General features: G+C 38.8%; 1 protein-coding gene across 1 annotated transcript; it reads right to left on the bottom strand.

The window, feature by feature from the left end:
* Window positions 1-343: 343 nt before the first annotated feature.
* On the bottom strand, window positions 344-6,229 carry cox7a2 (cytochrome c oxidase subunit 7A2). Its single transcript, NM_001112728.1, has 4 exons — window positions 6,197-6,229; window positions 4,246-4,335; window positions 4,044-4,128; window positions 344-564 (listed from the first exon to the last, which is right to left on the bottom strand). The coding sequence occupies exons 1-4, from the start codon at window positions 6,212-6,214 to the stop codon at window positions 506-508; spliced, it is 252 nt and encodes an 83-aa protein (NP_001106199.1). The 5' UTR covers window positions 6,215-6,229; the 3' UTR covers window positions 344-505.
* Window positions 6,230-8,928: the final 2,699 nt, after the last annotated feature.

The following is an 8,928-nucleotide window of genomic DNA, read 5'->3' as shown; positions in this document are numbered from 1 at the left end:
CTCCATTTTAATGAAATGTTAAATGACAGAAACAGGAGTATGGCACACAATGTAATACCAGGCATTTTATTGCTCCACCAATGGGCAATAAAATGCCTGGAATATCACTGGCAACAGAGACCTGCAGGCCAGAAAATTGTCCCTCAAATATCCCAGCATTCATTGAGCAGAAAGACCACATATCTCAGTGTACTTGAATGGAAAATTTTCAATATGGCATTAACACAAAAACCCTCTTGAAAAACAAAAAATAACATTCTTGCAGAGCATATTTGATTTTTTTTTGTATTCATCTGTTTGGCATTAATGAGAATAAGCAAACTTAAGAAACTCACGGAAGACAGTAATGTAAAACTGCTTTATTGTCTGCAGCTTTCACAGTACATTTTAATAAATATTGTTCCCTCAAAATGGACCAGTCTGCTTAGGACAAGGACAAGAACAATCCCTGATGATTTACACTGAATTGGACAGATAACTTGATCAGATTGGAAAAATGTTGGAATCAGTTCTTCTTCTTGGGCAGAGCAGCACTAACAAGCTCATAGAGAGCATATCCTGTTCCTGAAAGAGAACATATTGATAGATAAGAGCCAATTTCTGCACTCTCATAAAGCAATTGTGTGGTGCACAGTCAAAACAATTACTCATCCAATAATAATTCCAGGATCAACACAAATCCCTTTCACTTTATGATGTGATTCGTATTTTTTTTTTTTAAGAATCTGTACAAATGTACAGAAAATAAAAATCCCGAAATCATTACTGGATCAATGTACATATTGTACAGAAATAAGTGATTTGATTTTTAAACTAGACATTCCTAACACCACTTGTTGAAAGATTGGTCTCCCCTCAAAGCAGCATCAAAATAAAAAAAGCTTTTCAAAAGACAAAGAATAACTCAGCAGTACTTATGTTGTGCAAAATTATAGTTTTGTGAGTGGGTGGGGGAAGGAAAAAAAATAATAATAAAAGTTTTGCATTTTGGCATACCCTAAAGAACTCATTTATTTAAAATGCAATAGACCTATTAGAGTTTCCTTGCACCCACAACATCTATTAATGAGACTAAGAGGGCCTTCTCGATTACACCTGAGCTTTACCAGGCCTTAAACGAGAGTGAAACCCACATACTGCACCAGCCTAGTTTCAGCATCTCAATAGCAGCAATGACCCAGGGCTTCAAGCTTGTTAAAGGGGGGTCACCATCTTGGAAAGTGTCTGCGACACTCATATGCTCAGTGGGCTCTGAGCAGCTGTTGAGAAGTTGAGCTTAAGGGGTCATCACAAATTACCAAGAAGAAAATGAAGTTTGCCTGTAATATAAGCTGATGCTACAAGGCTGATTATTAATTTTGGATGCTAATTGCACTGGTTTCTGAGCTGCCATAAAGTAATTATTTGTATTGATTACTAATCAGCCTTATATTCTGACATTGATATTCTATTATATTAGGGATGCACTAAACCTAGTTTTTTGAGTTCGGCAGAACCCCTGAATCCACGGCAAGGGATTCAGCTAAATTCCAAACAGATTATGCAAGGATTAAATGATGCCGCGCGCTGCTGCGACATACGCTTGTTAGGATTTGTATTGACCAGGAACAAGGATTCGGCTGAATCCAAACGCTGCCAAAAAAGGCAGAATCCTTGCCGAATACTGGATTCGGTGCATCCCTAAATTATATACAGTATATTGTGAGTGGGTCCCTAAGCTCAGTAAGTGACAGCAGCACAGAGCATGTGCAGTGAATCATCAGAAAAGAAGATGGGGAGCTACTGGGGCATCTTTGGAGGCACAGATCTTCCCTGCTAAAGGGCTGTGGTTGTCTTGGGCTGGTACAGAAGCCAAAAACATAATGTGCAACATTTCTAGCCTAAAGGACATGTCAATCCCAAAAATATTTTTAGGCAAAGAAAACTGAATTCTAAGCAGTTTGCAATATACATGCATTACATATTTGTAATGGTTTTTTAGTTATTTGTATATATAATTTCTATTAAAAGCAGTGTTTGCCTGTTTTTTTTTTTTGTTCTCTGCCCTGGTGGCTCTGGGGTTTGAAACAATGTAACACAAGGCAGCAGACTAATAGACCTGACTTGCTGGAGGAGACTGGCAACATTATTTAAAAAGTAACAACCAGGAGTTCAGCAAAAGCCGCTTTCTATAGAAATTACATTTACAAATACCTTTTAAAGCACTAATAATTTTTAATAAACTGATATTGGAAAGTTGCTTAGAATTATGTTTTCTTTTATTAGGGAAAAAAATATTTTTGGGGTTGACATGTCCTTTAATTTATGCTTTAGATCTCCTTTAAGAACATGCTTTCCTTTGCACATTATACAAACACAAGGGGGCACATTTACTAACCCACGAATCCGAATTGGAAAAATTCCGATTGGAAAACGAACATTTTGTGACTTTTTCGTATTTTTTGCGTTTTTTTCGGCGCCTTTACGACTTTTCGGAAATTGTCGCGACTTTTTCGTTACCAATACGATTTGCGTGAAAAAACGCGAGTTTTTCGTAGGATGCGCTCGTATCTTGTCGCAACTTTTTCGTATTGAGCGCTCGTAAGCGGCGGGCGAAACTTTCAGACTTAGCATGATTTTGGAAGCCTCCCATAGGACTCAATGGCACCCTGCAGCTCCAGCCTGGCCCAAGAAAAGTCACCATACTGAAGCTTGAATGAATCCGAATCTTTCGTACTCGGCGCGAAGGCTCCGAAAAAGTCACGACTTTTCGCGCAAGTAGTAACGCTACGAAAAAATCGCCAGATTTTGCTCAACATTCAGAATGGCAATGAAAAAGTCGTGACAATTTTCTGAAAAATTGCCAAATACCGATCATTACGAAAAAAACGCAATCGGACGCATTCGGCCCATTCGTGAGTAAGTAAATGTGCCCCAAGGTGTTGTGTTACATTTTCAAGCTGGTGGAAATTCCACCCAAACTGTTAGACAACACATCTTGCAACAAATATAAGCATGGGTGATTACCACTGGATTACCACTGGCTGTTTACATTTATACCATTTTAAAAATTCATAAAATTAATTGTCTCTCTCATACAGAACACAATATCCAGTAAGCTGTGAATTACAACAGGAATATCCAAGTAACTGCATGGACCTGGGGACTTTAAGAAAAGGGCTTGTTGGTCTTTGCTCATACTTCAAAGATCAGAATTTGCTTACTATAAAGATAATCTTTTACAACAATCATGCTACACCAATCAATATATGATGAGGGTTTAGGCATATTCATGTTCTTTAGCCCTGTGGGAATTTGGGGATTTTTGAAGGCACAGGGACATGGTTGGAGCACAGCAAAATAAAAATATGGAATCTTCAGGGTAAATTCAGGTTTATATTTTTACTGTTACTGGACTGCTGTACCTCTAGGCTGGTACACTAAGGCCTATGTCATGGAACATCATTTTAAACATAAAATTATTTAGTTGAAAGAAGGAATAAAAACAAAACACTTAAAGAAGCAAGAAAGGTAAAAAGTAAGTAAGCTTTATCAGAAAGGTCTAAGTAAATACAGCCATAAGCACTCACAGAAATGCTGCACTGACTTCTCTGTGAAAAGATTTGTGTAATTCCTGTGCCAGAGACACGCAGCTTTCTGCTCTCTCCCCTCTCCTACTCCCCCCCTCCCTCAAGAATGCTAAGAACTCACTCCCCCCCCCTTAGGAATGTGGATCTGAGCCAATCAGCAGGAAGTTGACTCATAGTCTTACTAACTGAGCATGTTCACTTGGTCTGGGTGTCTGTGCAGGAGTGAGGCATTATGGGAACTTTCTTTACACAGCTCTGCATTTTTTCTTCCTGTCTGGCTTCTGATCATCTGAACAGGAGAAATATGGGGAGACTTAAGGGCACTATTGAAAGAACTTAAGGTATGCCTGCAGCTTGAGATTAACTCTTTATTAGCCTTTACTTCTCCTTTCACATTACTGATACAAAAATATAATTGGTTTACGATAAACAGTTTGAAATCTAAATTAATGTTTTAAATGATAAAATATTTACCCAAAACCGTAAGAGCCATGGTCAGTCTATAGAGTAGTGCATCTCCAACACCCCCCTTTAGGTAAACTGGAATGCCATTATCTTCCTATAAAAAAAAAAAAAAATGGAGAGCGTTATTAAATGTTTTTAAATTTCCATTATTTTCTGACAAAAACAATAGTCAATAGCTAAATGGATTGTGTTATCTTATTTCACTTGGCACCTGGAAAATCTTCTGCTTTTCTGGCACTTTGTTTTGCAGAGATCTCCTGGTCGAACTGCTGATGGTCCGCTGGGAAATCTGACGGAGAGCCTAGTAATAAGGATATATACAATTTGTGTAAATTAATATTTTGAAAAGGGAGAGAGGAAGAAACCATAATTTACACATAAAGTAGCTAAACCCTTTTTACATGCACGGTTAACTGTTGGGGCACTAGGTGGCTGTGTCACTTTTTTTACGTACCAGAATAAAAAAAAAAAAAAAAGTAATTGGTAATCCTATTTAGCCAGGCAATTCTCTTTTAGATAAACGCCCTGCATAATGGACATCTAATTATAGTCAAAACAGCGACAATCAGGTGAAGTGTGAGGGTTGTTTGAAAAGAGCTCATTGTGCCTAGGTCTGCGTATTACATGACACATAGTAATCCTTTTTTTTTTTTTCAAAAGTGTTACAACAAAAACATTAAACAGCATTGAAATGCTTTGTTTTGTGTGACCTATTATATTTAAAACAGTTTTGTGTGCATTACAGTAGCTCAGACCCCTACCCCACAGCATCTTTAAAAACCACTATGAAAAGTTTCTAAAATAAATGTTTTAAGATAAAAGCAAATTAAAAAAAGTGAGTTAGGACTCCTGATTTAGAGCAATACTAGCTTTCTTTAGCACAGAAGAATCAAAACTTGCAAGTGTGGCCCCTCCCACCACAACACGACATGTATGTGAACTAAACCAGGAAGTAAGGAAACTGCACGTACACTGCAGAGCCTACAAGGTAAAATTAATGTACAAGGGAAAGATGTTACAGTAATACGTGAATCATGTTCAAATCTTTTCAGAAGACAAAACTAGATGTTCTAGCAAGCTTTAAATATCTGCCTTGTACAGGGATGGGATCAGTTATCCAGAAAGGCTGTGTCCAATAGATTCCATTTTAATCAAAGTATTCTAATTTTTAAAAACAATCTCCATTTTCTCTGTAATTAAATTTGATCCCAGCTAAGCTATTATTAAAAATAATTTAAACATGAAATAAACCCAATAGCATTCTATTGAGTTTATTTCATGTTTAAATTAATTTTAGCAGACTCAAGGTATGGAGATCCGAATTACGGAAAGACCCCTTATCTGGAAAACCAGTTATCCCATTCTGGATAACAGGTTCCATAACTGTACCGTCAACTGCTACTAGTATAGATAAAATACAGAATTGCAATTACAAAAGGGACAAGAAATGTTGACAAATGTGTAGAATACACAAACTACAAATGGCTTCCAGTCAACCTTCAAAATTATTTCAGAGTGACTGCCTACTCAGTATGCAAAAGAACATGTTCTGTATCATGAGAAAGCTAATTATATCCTGCAAGACAAGTGTTTTGCAATGTAGCCCAGTGGCAGCACACGTACATGCACAAGTAGCATCAAATGTCATTTTTTGGAATATAAACATGCATACAAAACAAACATTTTAGAATGTATAGAACGGCTTTCCCTATAGCTCCTTGATATCAAACGTCCCAAGCACGTATTGCATACAAATATCTTTGTGTATATGCTTTACTGCCTTACTCAGAGAAACAAATATAGACCTGACATGTACATATTAGGTTAGGAAGGATATAACAACTAACGCAGAGAATAACACTGAGAAGTAGATTTGCTCTTCGCCCCCAAAGAGCTAGAGGCTGGAGCTGCAGCTCAGACGCACAGACGCACAGAAGCAGCATTAGCTTAGCGCATAGAACGTACATTTGCTTTTCAGAACAGAAGCGCAAAACATGCTTAGTATGAATCGCCGGATTTCACTATAGCGCGCCTGTGTCATTGAGGGCTACACAGATATAAAGTCACATTCCTGTCAGCTAGCAGCCTATAGCTATCCCTCCTCACGCCATGCACGTATCATTAACGCCTAAACCGCAAGAGTTAGCTTGCTCAACAATTACCAATAAATTGCGCAGCATTGTGATGCTTCTTCTATAGCTCCTCACACAACCTATAACTTCCGAGAAAGGACAAGGACACTAGCCCGGCGGAAAAGGAAGTACACTTAAACCGGAAACTATTGTGCGTCACAGGAAGGGCGTGCTTGACAATCAAATAAGGGCAAATGTCAAGATTGGGGTCGAAGACTATTTGAATGGAATGCGTTAGGCTTGTTTAGCTATCACACTGTTAGCAAGATATATATTCTTTTGCACGCATAAGCAAATATCCATTCAGACCGGCCCACGTAGTTTCATTTAAGTGGTGCTAATATAGTTGTTGCCAGTATCAAATATGGCCGCGGTGGACGTAGACGTTTTTTATAGAATCTGTGGGCACGGAATCCTTTAAGTGCCATTGCTTGGGGGCGTGTGCTTTGCTTTATCCATCGGTAAATTAGTTTTAACTTTCCGGAAGACCTGGCTTTGAATCATGACAGGCGTTCAGAATGCGCCGCCCGGCCAGGATGTAGTTAACCTTCAAACAATAAATTAGTTGAAACTATCAGATGTTATATTCACGCGTTCTACAAACACGCTTGGCACGTTGCTGTGTCAGAATTTAAAATCAGAAGAATTAACGCCAAATGTTCACATACTCCATATCCTTTTTCTCTACAGGTGTTAAATTGCCCCGCCCCGCAGTGTAAACTCTACTTCACTTAGGTATGCCTGGTTTGTTGTTTGTATTAAAGAATAAAACATTCTTTATATACTCCATCAAGGGGTGCGACCCTGTTCCACTGCTGGCATTAGTCCGACCTATTCACCCAAGGAGGGTTTCCACCTGGCCAGTATTTTACCAGCCTGTACCAGTACATGAAGAAAAAATATATCGGAAGCCCAGTATTTTTATTTCCAGAAAAGGTGTCAATACAATACACTAATACAATCTTTTGTGAAAGTAAAGGTTGGCACAATTGACTGTTGCAGGTTACACAACCAATTTTAAATGTCAGATGCATGGGTCACATTACATGACAAACTGTGCCACCCCATCCCCCCACAAACTAGAATGGTTAGGGGAGCATGAGAGGGGAAAATAGATATAATAATGGAGAAATGAGGAGAGACATACAATTTTGATAAAGTGGTTAACAGATGGGAAAGTATAAAGAAAAATGGCTGTTTTGGATCCCTCTATAATTTTTCAGGTCACACATATGTGGTGCCTGTGTATGCATATATACAAAAAGTTAGAGCACCCCCTTATATTTTGGCCTTGAATAAATATTGGTCACATGTGTTGTGGTTTAAAAGCAGGGGGGCATAATGATATGAAGGAAACTCTGTGTGCTATAAATGTGATTGGGCAGCCCTGCATTAGACAGAGCTACAAGAACTTAAAAGCTAATGCCTGCTGTTTGCATTATCAGGTTACCTTTGGAGCAACCAGTACATACCCCTTATCATGCTTTGTTCATAAGAATTTTTCGGTAGTGTCAGAATGCTCATTCTAATGGCTTCCACTACAAGGGAATGCATGACTTAATTTAGTCCATCATTTCCTATAGCTGGCTGTATTCACTGTGTTGCATGCAACCAGCGAAGATAGGTGGATCACAAATGCATTCCACTTGCATTGGTTGATTCTACATGGAAGGGAGTACAGCCTCTATAGGAAAGAATAGGCTTTGTTGACTCATGTACTTCAGGTTAACATATTAGAAAGAAGCTAGAAAAAATGTGGAGCACTAAAAGAGAAATGCATTAAAAACAGTCCTTTTATTCATTCATTATATTAAATGTTTATACAGTGGAGGAAATAATTATTTGACCCCTCACTGATTTTGTAAGTTTGTCCAATGACAAAGAAATGAAAAGTCTCAGAACAGTATCATTTCAATGGTAGGTTTATTTTAACAGTGGCAGATAGCACATCAAAAGGAAAATCGAAAAAATAACTTTAAAGAAAAGATAGCAACTGATGAGCATTTCATTGAGTGAAATAAGTTTTTGAACCCCTACCAAGAGTTCTGGCTCCCACAGAGAGGTTAGACACTTCTACTCAATTAGTCAACCTCATTAAGGACACCTGTCTTAACTAGTCACCTGTATAAAAGACACCTGTCCACAGAATCAATCAATCAAGCAGACTCCAAACTCTCCAACATGGGAATGAGCTGTCCAAGGATGTCGGAGACAAAATTGTAGACCTGCACAAGGCTGGAATGGGCTACAAAACCATTAGCAAGAAGCTGGGAGAGAAGGTGACAACTGTTGGTGCGATTGTTCGAAAATGGAAGGAGCACAAAATGACCATCAATCGACCTTGCTCTGGGGCTCCACACAAGATCTCACCTCGTGGGGTGTCAATGATTCTGAGAAAGGTGAAAAAGCATCCTAGAACTACACGGGAGGAGTTAGTTAATGACCTCAAATTAGCAGGGACCACAGTCACCAAGAAAACCATTGGAAACACATTACACCGCAATGGATTAAAATCCTGCAGGGCTCGCAAGGTCCCCCTGCTCAAGAAGGCACATGTGCAGGCCCGTCTGAAGTTTGCCAATGAACACCTGAATGATTCTGTGAGTGACTGGGAGAAGGTGCTGTGGTCTGATGAGACCAAAATAGAGCTCTTTGGCATTAACTCAACTCGCTGTGTTTGGAGGAAGAAAAATGCTGCCTATGACCCCCAAAACACCGTCCCCACCGTCAAGCATGGGGGTGGAAACATTTTGCTTTGGGGG

The sequence above is a fragment of the Xenopus tropicalis genome, chromosome 5, assembly GCF_000004195.4.
Source record: "Xenopus tropicalis strain Nigerian chromosome 5, UCB_Xtro_10.0, whole genome shotgun sequence".
In the NCBI taxonomy this organism is placed as follows: Eukaryota; Metazoa; Chordata; class Amphibia; order Anura; family Pipidae; genus Xenopus; species Xenopus tropicalis.
The sequence above is the reverse complement of the archived record's forward strand: the minus strand, read 5'-3'. Positions and strand labels throughout refer to the sequence as shown.

Excerpts from the sequence above, each read along its gene's own strand:
- cox7a2 (NM_001112728.1), bottom strand. Across the intron at positions 4,129-4,245 it reads AAAAGCAGAAGATTTTCCAG|GAAGATAATGGCATTCCAGT; the intron begins GTGCCAAGTGAA and ends TTTTTTTTATAG. Across the intron at positions 565-4,043 it reads CATGGCTCTTACGGTTTTGG|GAACAGGATATGCTCTCTAT; the intron begins GTAAATATTTTA and ends GTTCTCTTTCAG.